Source organism: Simochromis diagramma, unplaced genomic scaffold (genome assembly GCF_900408965.1).
Source record: "Simochromis diagramma unplaced genomic scaffold, fSimDia1.1 OVJJ01000079.1, whole genome shotgun sequence".
Taxonomy (NCBI): Eukaryota; Metazoa; Chordata; class Actinopteri; order Cichliformes; family Cichlidae; genus Simochromis; species Simochromis diagramma.
Genome location: NW_024387075.1, coordinates 5,710,337 through 5,730,753, shown reverse-complemented (window position 1 = coordinate 5,730,753; position 20,417 = coordinate 5,710,337). Strand labels below are relative to the sequence as shown.

The 20,417-nt window shown below is 40.1% G+C and overlaps 2 protein-coding genes across 3 annotated transcripts; both read left to right on the top strand.

Moving 5' to 3' along the window:
• Nucleotides 1–3,555, top strand: ctxn2 (cortexin 2). Of its 2 annotated transcripts, none has more exons than XM_040045687.1 (2): nucleotides 1–723; nucleotides 1,649–3,555. In XM_040045687.1, the coding sequence occupies exon 2, from the start codon at nucleotides 1,718–1,720 to the stop codon at nucleotides 1,961–1,963; it is 246 nt and encodes an 81-aa protein (XP_039901621.1). In that variant the 5' UTR covers nucleotides 1–723; nucleotides 1,649–1,717; the 3' UTR covers nucleotides 1,964–3,555. The 2 variants fall into 2 exon arrangements, with proteins under 2 accessions (XP_039901621.1, XP_039901619.1); XM_040045685.1 differs by having other exon boundaries at nucleotides 6–750.
• Nucleotides 3,556–3,954: 399 nt separating this feature from the next.
• Nucleotides 3,955–18,694, top strand: slc12a1 (solute carrier family 12 member 1). The gene is made up of 26 exons (XM_040045377.1): nucleotides 3,955–8,219; nucleotides 8,874–9,014; nucleotides 9,355–9,430; nucleotides 10,044–10,139; nucleotides 10,349–10,488; nucleotides 10,581–10,691; nucleotides 10,779–10,890; nucleotides 10,999–11,126; nucleotides 11,321–11,405; nucleotides 11,621–11,784; nucleotides 11,874–11,981; nucleotides 12,104–12,227; nucleotides 12,575–12,676; nucleotides 12,941–13,096; nucleotides 13,182–13,281; nucleotides 13,437–13,548; nucleotides 13,838–13,978; nucleotides 14,552–14,658; nucleotides 15,500–15,582; nucleotides 15,952–16,077; nucleotides 17,177–17,305; nucleotides 17,496–17,607; nucleotides 17,799–17,885; nucleotides 18,046–18,181; nucleotides 18,312–18,379; nucleotides 18,475–18,694. Exons 1-26 carry the CDS (start codon nucleotides 7,971–7,973, stop codon nucleotides 18,608–18,610), a joined length of 3,129 nt encoding a protein of 1,042 aa, XP_039901311.1. The 5' UTR covers nucleotides 3,955–7,970; the 3' UTR covers nucleotides 18,611–18,694.
• The last annotated feature ends 1,723 nt before the right edge of the window (nucleotides 18,695–20,417 follow it).

The following is a 20,417-nucleotide window of genomic DNA, read 5'->3' as shown; positions in this document are numbered from 1 at the left end:
GCCGTGTCAGGGCAGCTTGCATTCGGATAAGCCTTTAAGGAGAGGGGGCTAATTCGATTTGGCCACAGCCAACTGCACCAATTAAAGACACATCATCAAACTCGGCTTGAAGGATAGTGCTGTGCTGTACCAAAAATACCTTTGCAGCAGCATTTACAGCCCAGAGGCAGTCAGAGGGAGCACTCCCCCTGCCTGCTAAAGCAGGAGATCCCTGTTTGATTTTTGCTGGAGACGTTTTGTTTTTTGGAGAAAGCCCCCAAATAAGCCCCGAGAAGGAACAGTGAAGAGAGAAGAAGCAGATGAGGCAGATTGCTTGTTTATGCTGCTGCATTCATCCTGGTGCTGCTGAGGTTGGGGTGGGAGGGAATGTTGTGAATGACTGAGGCAGCAGAGCAGCTGAGTGAGACTAACAAGTGGTTGCCATGCAGCAGGAGCAAGCGCGCGTGCTTCTGGAGAGAGAGCTAGAGAAACAGAATGATAATGAGCAGCGGGCGGCAAGTAAAGGAGCATGAGGACAGGAGCTCTATCTCTCAGAATAGACATATAATAGCTAGATCCAGCCTTCCGCTTCCCTTCCTCTGTTTTAATCTCTTCACCTCTGGCTTTTTGGTCAGATGAGCAGTTAGCCTAGCACATCCAGAATGCCAGCAATGGATGAATTAATGGATATACATCTGAAGGTTTCAAGAAGGAGGAGTTGTTCGGAAGAGACAGCAGCAACAGGTCTGTAAGGATGGCACGATAATGATGGTGAGACGCCTGTTTTTTCTCCCTAAGACATCCTCACTAGAGAATCTGTCAATGCAGTCCCTCTCTCTTTTACCTTACCTCACTGCCTCGCTCTCTCTTCTCTCACTCTCTCTCACCATCCACACTTGTGCAGTGTCCTCCTCATCATTCTGCTTCCTTCCTCCTCGTCTGTCTTTCCCTGTCCTCCCTGTTTCTTTTTCCTATCTGTATGTATCCCCCTTCTCTTTTACCCCCTCACCCCCTTCCTGTCCTCTCACTCTGGCCACCTGCTGCTTGTGTTCATGTGAAAGATTTTGGCGTTGGGGTTGGGGGATTGGGAAAGTGCAGACTTCCACTTGGGTGACCACACCAGTTTTTTGATTATGTTTGGTCATTTACGGTTTCCCTCTCACCGTCTAATGGAATTGCACTGTCGCGCAGGCATCTGCTTACATGCAACAGGTAGAGATTCCATTCCTGTGAGCGGAACATATATAGCGTCACATCTTCACAAGATGCGATGTAGTCATTCATTCCTCACTGCTTTGCTTATGTGTAACGGCTGGCTATGCACTGCGACACACTGTAATTCTAACCTGACTTAAAGACATGTAGTGATGCCTCGCTTTCAGTGAGTCGAGCCTGTCTCTCTCCTCGGTTCACGTATGCTCTTTGGGTTTTGGGGTTGTTATTTTTTTAATTTCTTTGCAAAATTTACAGGGGGGGGGGGTGATCTGTAGAATGAGAGAGATCAATCTTCGAACGTTCAAAAGAGGAATTTATGTAGATACAGGAAACCTTGAATGAATTTCTCTACAGTCTATGCATTAACTGTTGCACTTAAACAGACTGATTGAAATGGATCTGCTCACAAGACATGATGGCCGATAGCTGACACCATCATTTAAACTCTGTCCAGGTAACATGCAGGCTTCTAAACGCCTGACCCTATCAGAGGAGAGATGAGGCACCTAGATGTTGGTTTACCATGAGCAGCGTCCACTACAACCACTCCCTTGCTGCCATGAGCGGAAACGACATGATGGCGCACTCTCTGACTCTGGAGCAGAAGACAGCCTTTGCCTTTGTGGGGATGCTACTGGTGTTTTTGGGGCTGCTAATAGTAAGGTGTTTCAGGATCCTGCTGGACCCCTACAGCAGTATGCCCTCCTCCAACTGGGCTGATGGCATTGAGGGGCTGGAGAAAGGGACGTTTGAGTACGCCCTTACTTAACACAGGGACACACGCATCAGTAGATGTCCTGGCAAACAAGAAGTGTCCATGGAAATCCATATGCATATTCACACACACACTTGCAAACATGAACGCACACAAGCTCCGCACAACCATTGCACGCTGAAACGCCATTAAGACATTACTGTGGCATACCAAACTCCAACAGCAAAGCCACGTGTGTTGTTTAATGTGTGTGAATTGTTCAGTGTCCGTGTGCGACTACATGTTTGTTGTATGCGTGTGAGTGTGCGAGGTGGTCATATTGTCCGCCCTTCTGCCAGGGGTTGTGTATTTCAAATCATCGATTTACACAGAACTTGGCTGAAGCTCCCTTTAACCCATACCTGCGAGATGAATGAATGTCTGTAGATAATAAGAGATGGATGTTCATGGAAGTGGGTGGGAGATTAGGATGCAATGGATCTTTTACGATATAGTTTGAAGACTCAGGGACAAGATTCCTCATGTGAACTTAGAATGGAAGAGAGAGAGTGTTTGAAACTCTGCACAGCTAAATTGTTCTGCACAGGAATGTATACGAGTGGATACAGGGTAATATGTCTAACTAGTGCTTTGTAGACTAATCAAATCCAATCTGTGGATGATCCAAATGGATGCTGCTGCTGCTGCTGTGTGTGTGCACTTCGGTCCCTTTCTGTGGTGTCTTGTTCTCTGAAGTCATGCAATGAAAGGCAACACGACAAACTGTGATTTACATTATGGTGTTACTGTTTCTAAACGATGCAAAATCAACTCTCAAGAGTTTGTACTGCTGCTTTTTTTTTGAATGATGGTATACTGTATCCTGCCACAATCATGTGTCAGAGTGAAAGGAACAAAAAACAACCCCAACTGTTTACTTTGATACATGTGGCAGTGTTGCTCTATGACTTGTCAAGCATTACTTCCATTGTTTAGCTTTCAAGCGAAATGAGGACGAAAAAAAATTGGAAGGACTTCCTCATTCTCAGCACTGCTAGTTTTCTGACGACAAGGAGAAACTCTCACTGCTCGCCTGCCTGCATAGGAAAAGGTCACATGGAAAACAGGTGTGGGATGTGCGTCCCGCTACACCTGAACATCTTTTTCCTGTAGTTTTGGTCTCACCTCCAGTCTTTCTTCCAGACAGAGGAAGAGAGAACAGTCCTAAGCAGAGATTCTGTAATTCGGCCCACTGCTCAAAGTCTGGAGTGTTCCTTTGCTAATTTCTATGGTCTACGGTTTCTCCTTAGCGCTGTGACTCTGCCTTACTGTGACCTTCAATGGGTTTATGTGCCTTCATCTAGAAAACATTAGAGCACCTGTTTGTGCGTGCGTGCCCGCGTACGCATGCGTGTGTGTGTGTGTGCTTGAGTGTCATATCATGACGACAGGCCTGTCGCTTGCTCAGCTGGTGGTGGAGGTTTCTCATTGATTTTCATTGGATCCAATGATGTAAAAATAAATAGAATTTTCTTCACTTTAAAATATTGCTTGCAAAGTCTCTGTGTTTTGTGCCTCTTGCTTCTTATGCGGGGAGATCTGTTTTACATGTGAGCACGCTACACGCTACAAAATTTCAAGCCTTTTTACATGGCCCGCTCGTAAGCTAGGAGACCAGTTTTGCAACATTGCTGCAGCAACAGAGGGAAGGGGAGCAAGAGAGCGCCACAGGTTAATATTGGAGATTGTGAGGGACCAAGCAGCCAAAGCAAAGAGGACACAGGCAAAAAAAAAGTATCTTCAAAAAGGGTTTTCTTTATTTTAACCCTCAAAAAGTCCAAAATTACCAAAATTCAAAAGCATACTTAACAGGCCCATAAAAGAGGTCAACTAAATATAACTCTACGAAAAGTAATTTCCAGAAACTTAAATAAAACAAAGTGAGACACAACTTAACTCACAAACTGACCTAATTACAAAGACACATGAGGGTAGTTTTTATAATGATTTGGCCAAACCATTTACACACAATAAGGGGAAAACAAAAACACACACTAATAGCACAGAATAACCTAAGTAAACCTAAAACACCCCTGCTCCTGGTAAGCCCATGGTTGGTCCTGCTGAGCAGGCATTTTGTTCCCAGAGTCCTCAGCCACGCCCCTGTGTGGCTGATGCCATCACAGAGATTTAGAAGCAGTTAGACTTTTATGTTTTTTTAAATAAAACATTTACAAATAGGTCCTCTCTTACAAATAGGCCTAAAGAGAAATGGGGGCTAATGCAACAGCAGACGCAAGCAGATCTGCAGAACCCACATGCAGTTTACAATGAAAGGCCACCCTGTTCATCCCCTCTGACACGCATCATTTGTCAGGAATGCAATCATTATTGCGCCATTATCTCTGTCACCTACGTGACATCCTTATCTTAAATCTATTCTTAGCAGGAAAAGGCCCAATTTGCCCTCAAGCCTACAAGACCACTTAAAAGAAAAATGAACCCAACATTGTAACAAAGGTTACCCAGGAAGTGTTTCGAAACGTTTCTGCGTCGCACTGTCTTGTAATATGTCACTCTGCTGTCAGCTCGGACGGTGTCCGTTATTCGTTTAAACACCGTAAATCGCTATCCCTTCATTGACTGGAATAAAACAAGGAGGAAGCTCTTTGGATCTTTGGCTCCTGGGTTTGATGGAAATAGGAGCTGATGAGTGATTACAAAATTATTATTGACACAGATCATGTGTTGATGGCATGGCTGAATAATGTACCTTAGCATTGCTGATTATCGATCATTAGTTTTATAACTTGCGATCTTCAGACTTCACAGCTATGACCTTGATGTCGCAATAAGGCCAGAAGATCCAAAAAGTTACATTTTTGTTTAAACCAAAAGCAATTTAACACAATCTGCTGCTTTTAGTACAAGAGCTTTAGGAAATCATTTTAGTGAGGTGAATACTGTAGTTTAAATGCCTCATTTTAACACGGCACTGGTTATTGTCAGTGCCGTGGGGTCAGATCTAATGCTTTATCTAAGACTATTTAATTTTAGACTCGTGACTTGAGTTACATAATTTGACAAGCCTCCCCATAATTGCATTTGCTTCTGATAAAGAGCAGTGGTCCTAAAACTGGCACGTTGTATAGAAAACTCAAAATCATAAAAGTTTTCAAGGTGTTTATTTATTTTTTCACAGTTCACGCTGGGTTTGCTGGGTTGCTTTTGCATGTATAATCTTAATGTGGACAGGCTTGAAATAAGCGCTTTGAACAACTGTGGAAGCCTGTCTGAATGAACATATCAATGATTACCTACCTCGATATATATCATTGTTTGATAATGGTTATTAATGATTAAAAGGTTCTTTAATAATTTACTTTTAAATGATTAAAAAAAACTGATTCTTGGATACCCTTTTCTTAGTTATTTGCAAGTTAATGTTAATGCTAACACTGAAATCAATTCAAACCAGGGTGGTTTGAATTGATTTGATTCAATAGGCATACAAGATAATATATATACAGAAAGTTTCTTTTACCTGAATATTTATCATTATTATTAATGATAATGAAATGGTATATATTACCTGAGTTTAATATTGCAAGAAAACACTTCTATGTGTAGTAGTTATGTAAAAAAGCTAAATTTTCAGAGAAGTGCTGCTACTCTTGGATCAAAGGCTACATTACAGCCATCAAAGCCAGAAGTTGCGAGTTATTTCGCGTTTGACTTTTTCTCCTTTTCATTTTAAGGATCACGTTTGGTCTTTGCTAGATTATAGAAAAGAGAGACCATTTATCCAGCACTTAAAATTTTCTTGTCTTTTTTTTTTTTTAAATAGACCATATTTGAGTCCAGGTCACTTATTTTGTTTCTGAATGCCATAATGCAGTACAATTAGTGCAATAGATGAGTGGAGCTAAAAGGTTTGACCACTCTTTAATTTGCAGTCTATTGCTTCCTGTTTAAGATGTAATGCCGAGAATCTTGTCTGCTAATATTTTCACATTGCAGGCTTGATAGATTATGCAAAGGGGTTTTCTGCCTTTTTCAAGTGATTTGGATGTTAACGAGAGTGCAGACTCCCTTGTTCTCTGTACAAATTGGTGCATATGCACCTGCTACCACAGGCTCACAGTGTCCGCTCAACAGCTCTCTGAGGAAAGCTGTATACTGTGAATTTATTAAAGCAGATCTGGCAAAAGTCAAGCAGCCTGGATAATAAAAAAGAATCGCAGCAATTTCATGTCCCGGCTGCGGGAGAGTCAGCAAGGCCTGAGGATCACTGACTCTAATAAGAAAGTCGCAGTGTAAAATGAGACAAGGCCTGGGTCTGTTACCACCAAAAACACTGTAAACCTGGGAATGAACATGTGTCTCAAAGCTTAAGACTAATATCTGTATTAGCTGGATCGATTACTGCAACTCCCTTCTTTTTGGTCTTAGTCAAAAATCTATCCATAAGCTTCAAAGTGTCCAGGGCTTTCTGCTGCTCTCCCCCCGTCTTCGGAACTCCCTTCCTCCTGAGATAAGAAACCTCACTTCCCTCCCTCTTTTTAAGTCCAGACTCAAAACTCACCTGTTCACAATAGCCTAATCCACATAAACTTTTCCATCCTGCTACTTTAGTTTATTTTATTTATTTGCTCTACGTTTTATCTTTACTATTTTGTAAATTATAACGTTTGTTGTTGTTATTGCTTGTGTACAGTGTCCTTGAGTGTTTTGAAAGGCGCTTTCTTAAATAAAATGTATTATTATTATTATTATTATTATTATTATTATTATTTATTAGGTGTACAAGCGTTTTGGAGTCTGATTAAGAAAAAAAACGAGATGGGGAGGCAGAAGGGAAGAGGAGAGATCTAGTGTGCAGATTTTTACACTCCACGTGGAAATTTTTCTTCAGCATGACTCAGTCAGTATCATTCATGTGTTAAACCATAAAAACTTTGAAACACTGATTTGATAGGCAATGAACAATTGATTGTCTCCTTTCAACTTAGACATAGAAACACATGCTGGAGTATCTTTGTCAGCCCGCAATACAGCCAAGGTCAGATCTCAAGTCGTTAGCCACCCTTTCACTGGGTGCATAAATCACTGTGGTGTATCAGTAATAAGGAAGTTTACCTGTTAAAAGGTCTTTTAAAGGCACTTCAGAAGTCATGTGGCTCTGGTGAAAGGCCTCCGGCATGTTCCTGTTATTCATGGTCTTATATTAACTCCCATTTTCCCCATTAATATGGCCATTTCTTCTGAGCTCGCCAATTCACTAACATTCCCCCATAACAATTTGCAGCAAAGAGAATCATTAGAGACATTTATTTAATCCGCTATATAACTCTGGGCCCAGTATACTAGTCACACGTAGATTCTCCCGTTATCACACCGTTCCTCAGGATTATATCTTATTGCAAACATATGTTATGAAATGTATATTTTTCTATTGGCCTACATTAGCCTTATCTTTTTCAGACTCTTTACAATATACACATCATAATGGGTCTGAAACCTGTTTAGTGAGAACTTCCATGTGGATGTTTCCAAATGATTCATCCATAGGTCTGAGGAAATACTATACTTAAACTGCAACCACAGAACAGCATGTGCTGTTACCCTGCTCTTCAGACAATAATATTAGTAATCAATTCTCCAGCACTCAGGCAATGAGCACCTTTATCTCTCGTTTGGTGTTTATGACTTGGTTAATAGTTAAGCAATGTCTTTGTGTCCCTTACGATGGAGCAAGGACATATCTGACACCCCTTGTTCGGATTTCTGAGGGTTGATCCAGTAAGTTAGCCAATAGCTGACAGCCAGTGTATGACCCTGGGATACATGGTATAAAGGTAAGCCATCTGAAAGAAACCCAGCTCATTTGCAAGGAGCTGAGAGTATCAGAAGAGTTCTCTGCAAGTCTGATCATAGATCATAGCCTAGTCATCAGTAAACAAGGACAACCACACCAAGCTGATCCAGCTCTCTGCGCTTTTGAAACTTTTGGATGTCTGAAGACTAGACTGTTCTTTTATCCTTGACGGTTTAAATCTGAGAGTCTCCCTCAGCATTCTTGATGGAGAGATTCAATTCTAACAAGGGGGGGCACATCAACTCTGCCTATGATTCCAACCTGGATGAACCTCCAGTTTATGAGGAGACCAACGATGACCACAGGACAGTGCGACCCTCCGTGATCAGCGCCTTCGGTCATGACACTCTGGACCGCGTGCCCCACATTGACTTCTACCGCAATGCAGGCAGCATGAGTGGCCACAGAGCTGTGCGACCCTCCCTGCAGGAGCTCCATGATGTGTTTCAGAAGGTGAGTGAATGTAGATGTGTGAGATGTATAAGATCTCTCTGTTTTTCCTCTATGGTCGGCACCCAATCTCCTCCTCTGTTAAGCCTGTTTTGTCCACAACCTGCCATTCTGCAGAAAATAGCTTGCACCCATTTTTCTCCAAATTCAAGTCAGTGACGTTTTAACTGCAGGGTTTTTTTTTTCCTCCTCTGCTGCACACTTCATTAGAAAGTGAAGTGATATATTTTACAGATGTTTATTCTTTCAAACAGCCGTGCAGTAGCCACAGTCCAATTATTAGAGCCTTATCTTAAAACTTGTGAAACTAAAAAGGACAACAAAAGTTATTCTTACAACTGAATGACAACCAGCACTCTTGACACACTTAAGTTTTATTGGTTTTTTTAATTATTATAAGGCTACATTGTCAAAGAAATGGGTAAGATTATTTAGGTTTGCACCACTGGATGGTTTAAAAAAAAGATATTTTAGTACCCTTGCCAGCAAAAAATGAAAAAACACAACCACCTATTTATTGCCATGAGAAAACAAAAACCACAACTTTTTATAATGCCGCCCCTTTTCTTGCAGCGGATTATGCATATAAACACCAAAAATGCCATCTAGTTACTGTGAAAATGTATGTTTCCTTCTGTGTTTTCATTCTTCCTGCAGAACGGGGCGATCTCTGTCCCAGACACATTGGAGGACGATGGCGAGAGGAGCAGTGGAACCCCCTCTGACGATTTAGAGTCTGCTGCTCCCACTGACGATATGAAGGGCATGGTAAAGTTTGGCTGGATAAGAGGAGTCCTGGTAAGTTATTTTAGGTCATGGTAAGCTACTTCTTTTTTATTTAACCATGGTCACTCAACCAAAGATGAAGCTCTGTGGGTCTCGATAACACAACGAGGCCCAGTGGCGCTTTCGAGATCAGAATCTGGGAATGATTTGCATTTGCTCAGGACATGATTTTGATCTTGCTTTTGTGTTTCAAGGGCACAAAGGTCAGAAAAGGCCCCCAACATATTTTTTATTGGATTTTTTTGTAATTAAAAGCCAAATTATGCTCAGTGACATTTACTCCATAAATTGAAATAACAATAAATTATGAAACACAGTGAGAAAAATAGACTTACACTGCTCTCTTCCACAGGTGAGATGCATGCTCAACATCTGGGGTGTCATGTTGTTCATCCGTCTGTCCTGGGTTTTTGGTCAAGCAGGGTGGGGTGAGTGGGGCAACGATACACACATACGCACACATAAATAGCCACTAAGCCCACAGTAATGTTTTTTTTTGTGTGTGTGAGCACTTTTGCTGAAAATGAGTCCGCCTGTAACTCCAGCCCTTATCAAACAGTGAACGCAATAAAAAATAATCCATTTACCTGGTGAAAATGTATAATCTGGGGCAAAAACAGACCGATCCCAGAGGTCTGTGTTGTCAAGGCCAGTCCCGATGCTGTTCCATGTAATTGCAGGGATTGGAGATAATTAAAGGATAATTAATGAGCTCCCTTAATGATCTATACCTGCTCAAGGTCTGTTGGGAGAGGTAGAGGTAGATAGTGGTGTTTGTGTGTGTGGATGAGAGAGAAAGTGAGAGAAATAAAAAATAGGAGTGGGGCTTTGAGTATGACTTCATTAATTTGTTCATTGCTTCAGAACCTATAGATCAGCTGGGGTAACCCATGGGGTTCCCATGAGACGTTAAAGTTTAGCACTTTTAAAGCTAACTGTGGGGAGGAAGCTTTCATGTCACACACAGAGTGTTTTACACCTAACTAAGCAGTGCTGTAGCTGGACTTTACAAAAGTGATTATTTGCATATTTGCATTTCAGGTCTGGGAATTGTGATCATCGCGCTCAGCTGTGTGGTCACCACCATCACCGGGATTTCCATGTCCGCTATTTGTACTAATGGTGTGGTGAGAGGAGGTAAGGCAGCGAAATTTCAAGATAAAGATAAAGGCACAAAGTTCCAAACAACACCTGAATATGAGCTCCTGAAGCACTTTTTATTTGTGTTGTTTTTTTTTTTTTAAAGCTGTATTTAACTTATCCTGACATTAAATCAACCAGTCACTGAATTTTCTATTAATCATTCACTACTGTATGTGTCTGTGTGCGTTACATTGCCATTTCAGGAGGTGCCTACTACATGATATCTCGCAGTTTGGGACCAGAGTTCGGTGGTTCTATTGGTCTTATTTTCGCATTTGCCAATGCAGTGGGCGTATCCATGTATGTGGTGGGATTTGCTGAGACAGTGGTCGACTTGCTCAAGGTGAGACATGTTATATTGATTAGGCTGTTGTAGAAGGATATATATAGATATATAGATATATTGTTTTTTGGGGGTTTTTTTGTCATACACAGGAGAACTCTGCTATCATGGTGGATGAAATGAACGACATCAGGATCATTGGCTGTATTACTATTGTGCTGCTCTTGGGTATATCAGTTGCTGGGATGGAATGGGAGGCAAAGGTTAGAGCAAAAAACGGTGCTGTTTGTTCACTAGTCTCATTTACTTGTACAAAAGCTTAAACTGTTTGCATTTGTTTCTCACCACAGGCGCAAATTATTCTTCTGGTTATCCTGCTGGTGGCCATAGTGAATGTTTTTGTAGGAACAGTCATTCCTGCAACCAACGAAAAGAAAGCCCAAGGGTTTTTCAATTACAGATGTGAGACATCCGCTCCAAACCGATACACATTTTTCATTACAAATAATCCCACTCACTCACAAAGTGCTGCTAACCCCTGCCGTTTCTCCTCACTCTCTCTTTTCACAGCCAAAATCTTCTTAGAGAATTTTACTCCAGCATTTAGGGACGGTGAGACATTTTTTTCAGTATTTGCCATCTTTTTCCCCGCGGCAACTGGGATCCTGGCTGGAGCTAACATCTCTGGAGACTTGCGGGTAACTTTTTCATACAGAGAAGAGTAATACATGGGGGGTCATTAACTGCTACGTAACATAGGCTTGAATAAAGAGTTTTTATTTTTTTAATTCAAACTTATTTGTTTTACATAAATACATTTCTTTAAAGTCATTGTATTTAACTGTCAAGCACAGATCTGCATAATTTAACACAAATTTTTATTATTTCACAGGATGCCCAAGCTGCACTACCCAAAGGTACCTTGTTAGCCATCCTGATCACTGGCCTCACCTATCTGGCTATGGCTCTTTGTGTCGGTAAGTGACATGTTTGATTAAATGCAGCTCCAGTGAAAAAAAATCTTCACTGGAATGAGTAAAACTGTGTATAGCATTACCTTGGGCAGATACAGTTTTACGTGGATCATACAATCAGTATCACTTATGTCCCTGAATATAAATGTGTCCTGAAAGCACAAATTTTATCTAAAAAATGCTAATTAATCCATCTGCTCTTTTCTTCGACTGGTCAGCTGCTACTGTTGTCCGTGATGCCACAGGCAACTCATCCAGCATCATAAATCACACAACACCAGTAATTTGCAACGGTTCAACAGCGGTTGCTTGTGAACTCGGCTACGATTTTTCTTCCTGTGAAGTAGAGAAATGCAAGTTTGGCTTGATGAATAACTTCCAGGTACACAACTTTCTAAATAAAGAAACTTTTAAGAAGAATTCAATTTCTTCATCTGTAATGCTCTCATCTTCTCATCACCTCTGATTCAGGTCATGACCTTGGTGTCTGGGTTTGGTCCTCTCATTATTGCTGGAACATTTTCAGCCACCCTGTCATCAGCCCTGGCTTCCCTTGTCAGTGCGCCTAAAGTCTTCCAGGTCAGTAGATCGCCACTGTTTTTTTTAATGTACTACAATAAAATGCAAAGTCATAGAGAAGCAAATCTGTTGCTCTTAACCTCTGAAAATATTTTCCTTCACATCATTTCTTTTCTCCTCAGGCACTGTGTAAAGACAACATCTACAGGGCCCTGCACTTCTTTGCCAAAGGACACGGCAAAAACAACGAGCCAATCCGTGGTTATGTCCTCACATTCATCATTTCTGTTGCTTTCATTCTCATCGGTGAGCTCGCTGCTGCTGTACCATACCACCCGAACAACCTTAAACCAACATTTCATGCTTTGTCTCAAACCACATAGCTAACAAAGTCTTCCAATTTGAATGAATCAGAAAACACGTTCACACATCAACAGATCACTGACATAAACTAAACAAGCCAAACAACGAAAGGAAGATTTCATCTGACAAGTGGCGTCCATGCAAAGTGATACAGTTAAAACTCCTTCTTAGCAATCTGCTTATTGTGTATATTCACAAACCTGTTTCAGAGACATATTGGTTCATGTTTAAGTTTGATATTCCCGCTCTGTGAAAGAATTTAAAGTGACAGAGATTTTCTGTCTGTGCAGGTGACCTCAACACAATCGCTCCTATCATCTCAAACTTCTTCCTCGCATCTTATGCCCTCATCAATTTCTCCTGCTTCCATGCATCTTATGCCAAATCTCCAGGTGGGTGTCTAAAAAGTAGCTTATAAAGGAAAAATTCTGTTAGTAAAATCAGGTAGTTCTGCTTGTCCCTATCCTCATTTACCTTTTTTTTGTTCCTGTTAGTGTTTTAATCCATTACTTTGTATAAGTGACTTCAAATATTTAGGAAATAAAGCACTACCTGACAAACCGAGCTGTTTCAGCAGTGGATTATGTTTAATGGAGTTTGTTATATATAGTCTGTTTTCCATCACTTTTCTCACATTGCTCTTTGTTTTAATGCAGGTTGGAGACCGGCTTATAAATACTATAACATGTGGCTGTCCCTGATGGGAGCATTGCTCTGTTGCGTTGTTATGTTTGTTATCAACTGGTGGGCTGCTCTGCTCACATATGGCATTGAATTCCTCCTCTACATATATGTCACAGTGAAGAAGCCCGGTGAGCTTATTTGATTGCTTGGAAGGATTTTTGCTGTGCAACAGGAGAAGTAGAGCTAACCTGTCCGGACTGATTTTATCTTCAGATGTGAACTGGGGTTCGTCCACGCAAGCGGTGACGTTTGTGAGTGCAGTCAGCAATGCTCTATCTCTGTCAGGCGTGGAGGATCACGTCAAGAACTTCAGGTAAAATCCTGCACTCAATTCCTGCAAGCACATATGAGAAACATTATTATCATAATAGTTTCAAAGATAATTTACGTTAGGTAAAACTTTTCAATCAAGGGGATTTTCAGAAACCTAAAAAAAAAGGAGATAATGTTCTTATTTCCCGTCTTCAGGCCTCAGATCTTAGCTCTGACGGGTTCGACACGAAGCAGGCCGGCTCTCCTTGACCTGGCTCACTCCTTCTCTAAGAACTATGGACTATGCATCACCTGCGAAGTGTTTGTGGTATGTAATATTGCAATCTCAGACAGTCTTAAAATCTTGATTTAAAAAATCAACCTCACATTTATATTAAGATTTGCAAAATCAAGCAAATGTAATTCATCAGAGTGCAGACTTAGCATGCAGTGGATGTTCAAAAGAATGTGAAGTAGGAATGAGGGAAATGCCAACTGTCTGGGCGCCTGAGACTAAAGTTTAGGGTCAGGTGCACTTTCTGAATATAAAAAAAGATGGACCGCTTTTCCCTTTCACAAAAACGCTTACATTCAGCCGTATGGTGTGATCTCCTCAGGGCCCCAGATCAGAGACCGTTGACGAGATGAACAATGCAATGGAGAAGAACCAGTTGTGGCTTAAGAAGAAAAAACGCAGGGCATTTTACGCTGCCGTGGCCTGTGACAACTTCAGAGAAGGGGCTGAGAGTCTGCTGCAGGTCAGTATGGTCATAATTTATTTAAGAGGTAAATAAAAAAATCTAGTTAACCCACAATAATCCAGCGTATTAATGTGTAACGTGAGTTTTGATGAGAATATGATAGCAGATTCACAGAAGCAGGTTTTATTGACCCATGTCTTCCAAACAACACCCTACATCTGTTGATCTAGAGCTGTCTAAAAAATCTGGCCAGGACATATGTGCGGTAGAAAAGTTCGGAGCGGAAAAACAGTGGTATGGCTCAGACTATTGCACCGTCGAGATAAGGCCTCTTATGATTGTCCGGATAGCTTACTTCAAACAACACGGCAGATTAAAAGCTATAACTGATTAACACTGCATTTGGATGAGCTCCGGCAAAGATAAAGTGAGGTCTGCTGAGTGATCTGACAGTAAAACAGCCTTACAGTCTATTTCGCTTGGAAATTTTTAAGCTTTCTAGAAATCATTCCCCCCTCCCTCTCTTAATCAAGGTTTTACACTCGGTTTTATAACCCCAGGGTAACATGGTGTCTGTATTGCTTCACTTAACAGCTCGTTGTGATTTGGGATTTTATATCTTCCTCATAGGCTTCTGGTCTTGGCCGTATGAAGCCTAACACATTAATGATAGGCTTCAAGAAAAACTGGAGGACTGCCGGGGCAGAAGCAGTTCAGAGTTACGTGGGAATACTTCAGTAAGTGCCGAATAAACACACACACATAGATTTTTATAACAATAACACACTCAGTAATGAGAAGCACATTGAGAGTTATCATTTCATTTATTTTGTTTTCTCTGTGCTTTTTAAATGTACTTTATGAAGTTTGCAGTGCAGTAAAAAACCAGTGCAAAGTGTAGGCTTCTTTTATTTGATCATTTGAAATCTATTTTAATATGTCATTATAATACATGTGTAGCATTTATTTCACAGTAAATTCCATTTAAAACTTTAGGAACATACAAATAAACATTGTGGATGTATTCACATTGTTATGTACTTAAACATTTATAACCTGCTCCTATAATGTACATTACAAAGCCATAATAATGTGATATTTCAAATGCCCATATATCCTTCCCCATATGCTTACACATTGTTAATGCAAATGGCAATTAGAAACTTAGCATTTAATAACTCTATATAGCATTATTCTCACTTTGACCTTCAGATCAATCTAATGACCTTAAAAGGGAGGTCATAGGTCAAATGTGACATATTTTAAATTATGCATTTCACACACACCAACTGTACACACCAAATGTAAGTGTCATAGTTTCTAGGGTTATAAGGGTTTTTGTCAATTTTCAGCGAATTAATCATGAAGTTGACCTTGAAGTTCTTAGTGGATGTAAGCCAGAATTTTTATTTTTTCATTAGAATTCATTCAAAAGTTTTTGAGCTATTGTATTTGTATATGACACACATGTACACCACAGACTACCGAAAGCACAACCTCCGTAATTAAGCATAAAGGTAATTAAGCATAAACAGGAGATCTGTGTTTGAACCAGCATCCTTATTCTCTTGTTGACAGCGATGCATTTGACTTTGAATACGGGACCGCAATGCTGAGGGTGAACCAGGGACTGGATGTGTCTCACATTGTCGAGGCAGAAGGTCTGTATGATATTGTCTTTAGGCTTTAAATTATTTAACCCACAAGAGCTCCAGCATCAACATACCCATGGTAGAGAAAACAAACCACCAAGAAATTAAGAAAAACTGTTGTAAGAAACTGCTGTACATCTGTCACAACAACTCACAATAACCCTTTATAATAATAAAAACACTGATAAACCGAGATACTTTGTTCTGTAGATTAGAAGCTTTTAATAAAGGTTTACAACGGTCAGGTAGTTCACAGATAAGATATTAAAAAAAATGCCATTTATAGCTGTGTCTCTGCAGATTTGTTTTCCAATAAGAAAAGGGATCCTACCTTGTGTAACACATATTCACAGTCATGTTTCCCATTCTGTTTTTCAGAGGAGATGCTAAGGGCAGCAAAGGAGCAAGAGGCTCTGGAGAATGAGATGATGCCAAATGGAGGGAAGGGAAAAGGACTATTCAGGAAATCCAGGAAGTCATCTCAGCAAGTGCTCACGACCAGAGGTACCCATCTTACAACTGTCTCTAACTCCTATTTAACCCTCTCAAGGCAGACGTTGCCGATTTGCAACAGTTAAAAACTAACAACCTGATTACCCCACATACATATCTTATGAGTTTTTTTTACTCAGAAGTACCACTGCCGGACTTGGTTGTGCATTAGCAACAAAAAAACTTAATTTGAGCCTGAGAGGGTTAACCCTTTCATGCACGAATTATGACAGCCTCACATTTACATTCATCTTTAGGTATGAAAAGATGAATAAAAATACTTAATGAAAAAATCCAGATTGAGATTGTCATAATTCATGCATAACAGGGTTAAATAACAATAATTACAATGAAACACGTCATATATCTCCAGTAACGTTAAACGACCAGTGGGTGGCGGGGGATGGAGTGACACATTAGTGTCCAATGTAGTGGTTTATGTGCAGGTAAACCATCAACACTGACACAAATACAAGAAAACAGCCTTTGAATAGCCGTCCACTGTAGCGACCACTATGCCTGAAAGGGTTAAAGAAAAAGTTGCATCAAAAGATGAATGTGATCTCTTAATATGTGGAAGCACGTTTCTCTTTTTCAGTCTCCTCCACACACAGACTCAAATAGCTTACATTTAATAAATGAAACCAATGACTCTCTTTTTTTTTTTTTGGGGGGGGGGGGGGGGGGGGGGTGCTCACATTGAGACATAATTGAATCCGCCATTCCCACTAAAGAGGCCCCTGAGGCTGTAATCCAATAATACACTCCTTTTCGTCCACTTTGAAGAGCATCTTTTAAGAATGTTCCTTTAACCCAGACAGCAGAGGGTGCTTGCAGCCTGTAGCTCAATCTTTCTCTGTTTCACACGCACACGCCAACACACACTCATCCCTGAGCTGCATCTTGGCAAGACAGCGAGACAAGGCAGTCATTAGTATACAAAATGCACCCTACTCATTGGAGCATTAAACTTGAGAGACGGCCATTTCTGGTGATGTAGAGTCATCTCTTAATGTTGGTTTGTGATAGTTTTCATATCCGACTTTACAGTGAATTATATTCCCTCCTGCTGTTGCTCTCATTTCTTTCTCCCTTTCTTTCTCTCTCCCAGTGTCGGTGTGTGGCTCTCCACCGCCACAGGTTGCCAAAATGAATGAGAAGCTGGTGGAAGCCAGTCTTCAGTTCAAGAAGAAACAGCCCAAAGGCACCATTGATGTGTGGTGGCTGTTTGATGATGGAGGTAATTCTTGGATCATTTTTATGAACACTGCCTGAAGTTCGTAACAGATAGGCGCACACAAAGCCATAACATTCTCCTCGATATCACTGGAGACAAAAATATATGAAACAAGCCAAATCTTTAAAAAGTAGTAGTCTCTGAAAGATGCAACACAGACCAATAAATAAAAAATGTGCTTCTCTTCTCTCAGGTCTTACACTGCTCCTCCCCTACATCCTCACTACCAGGAAGAAGTGGAAAGACTGCAAAATGAGGATCTTCATCGCAGGACAGCCTGGACGCAGTGATCTGGATAAGGAGGAGTGAGTAAACGAATTAATATTTCAATATCAATTACAGTTTAATATGTGGAAGTTAGACTGGATACATTAATTGGCAAGATATGAAAATTCATGTGCTGCTAACGTTACTGGGATGCTATTTAGCATTAACACCAAAATGAGGAAGTACATGTATAGGAAAGCTAATCAGTGCGGGGTGATTTGACTTGCAGGATGAAGGGCTTGCTGAAGAAGTTTAGAATCAACTGCAGTGACATTAATGTCTTTGATGACCTACATATCAAGCCCAGGTCTGAAAGGTAACTGCCATTTCTTTTCACATGCACAAGTAACAGCGAACCAGATGCTGAAGTAGTAATAGTAAAATTGAATCACATTGTAATATCAGCATGCTACAAGTTTAGGGGAGAAAAAGAACATTTATAGAGAAAGCTCGTGTTCTTATTTGCATTTCTCCAGCTTGAAGGAGTTACAGGAGATGATTGAGCCTTTCCGTCTGCATGAAGGGTCCAAAGACGCTGATCAGATTAGAGCCTTGCAGAAAGAGCAGCCCTGGAAAGTCACCGACAAAGAGCTAAGCGAGTTTGAGGAGAAGGTAAAAACCACTGACACTAAGTAATAACCTTACACAGGCTACAGTGAAGATATCATGTATTATCTTCATATCAATATAAACAAAATAAAAAATTTATTGTTAAAAAGAAATAACTGTCGCTTGGTTACAGACACACCTCCAGGTACGACTGAATGAGCTCCTCAAGGAACACTCCAGATCAGCCAATTTAATCATTGTGTAAGTATATATTGTCTGAATAACACTACCAAGCTTAATCCAGTGTTGAAAGAACAATGTCTAACATATTTGTTTACACTGTTGACCCCCTGTAGGAGCATGCCCATAGCTCGTAAAGAAACGATCTCTGATTTCCTCTACATGGCCTGGCTGGACATCCTGACAAAGGACCTTCCACCCACCCTGCTCATTAGAGGCAACCACAAGAGCGTGCTAACTTTCTACTCTTGAGCACTTTCCCTGCCAACAATCCGAGTGTGATATAGCTACAAAGGAAAAGGAATGGTGTTGCCATAATGACAAGCCATGTTTAAATAAAATGTACAAGAATATTTAGTCTTCCAGGCCAGCAGAAAAGTGTAACACAATCAAGCATTTGTGGATAACTCCAGCATATAAGCATATATATAGAGAGATATATATAGATATATATATATGCCCTCTAAGAAAGGACACACACACAACAAGTCTGTATTTCCGAAATTGAATTTGCAAATGTGAAATGTGTCCAAATATGAATGTAGCTGCTTAGAAGAACACATAGTCAAATCAATTCAAATCAGTTCATAAACAAAGGCAGAGACACAACCACGGCTGTGCAATGGTCAGACTGTAAAATAATTGTATATAGTAGATGTGTGTATTCTAGAAATGATCAACATCTTGTTATTGGCAACTTTATTATCAGTTCTTTTTTAAACACTTGTTATATTCACTGTGTAAAATACACTGCTGCCATTATACAGATGTTTACCTTTCACGTGACATTTTTTCAATATTTTTCATGTTACTTTCATAGTACACTTTTTAAGGGCAATGGAATAAGGTAGAACATTATAAATCAGATTATTCTGTAAATTTTACCCTTCCTATTTTAGTCTATCTATTTAAGCACACAATGTTAATCAGCTGAAATAAAGATTAAAAACATTTGTGATGTCTCCTTATGTGAATATATTATATTTATTTATAGTGTCAGATGTTCTTTGTCCAGAGAAATGTGTCAGTGGAGGGGGAAATGGGGTATATACTGCAGTATATAAATTAGATGTCTATTATTTTAAATGTATAGTATCTTACTTGGTACCTTACAGACATCATTTGGGTATTTTCTCATTTTATGATGATTATTCTATACAGTTTGGCACACTGGGAATAAAAAGTATGCACACTTTGAAAGTAGTCAACAGAACCTAAGGTTTAACAATAATGATGTTTACCCTTCATCAGACATATTTATTCATTGCAAACCATAAAAGATCTTTTGAGTTAAAAGTAAAGCTGCACATGCCACCTACATATCAGCCAAATCAAGATCAGCCTTCCCTATCAGCAAATAAGATGACCTTTACCATTGGCAGTAGCCATAATCTGCTGTGTCACATCAACAATACAGAGTTCAAACATAATTTAGCGCACTTTAAAACTATTATTTTAATTGCTGTAGTTGAAATTTTGCAGTTTAAAGAAACAAGAAAAAAAACACACCTATACAGGCATAACTGGTCGGTATTGGGCCACAACTCCCTGATCATATTATGTGTCTATGAATATATTACACTGAATGTGAATCCCCTTTTAACCACTTTTAACCCACAGAAAGAGCTAAAATTTGTGATCCAACACAAACTTTTCAACTGATGGTGATATTCAAAGGAGAAAATCTTAAACTTCAACTCTGTTCTCAGATAAAGGGATATAGATACTCTGAGTATGATCTTTGAACATCGGCTGTTTTTTCAGTCATTTTCAGGCCAGTCCTTGTACCTGACCATGTTTTTGTTTGTTTGTTTAAGTTGTTTAACAGTGATCTATGAATCATTCAAGCATAAAAAAGACTGTAACAGACAACTTAATTCCTAAAAAGCTGATCCAGAATATGAGAGATGCATCTGGCCTTTCAGTTGAGAACAGGTGGAGGTATGCCAAATGACACAAGAGCAAATCAGTAGTACCAGGTCTTATGGACTGAAGAAACAAATTTGACACTTTTGGTTCAAATCATCACTGTATACAGAGAAGGCAAGGAGTCCAACAA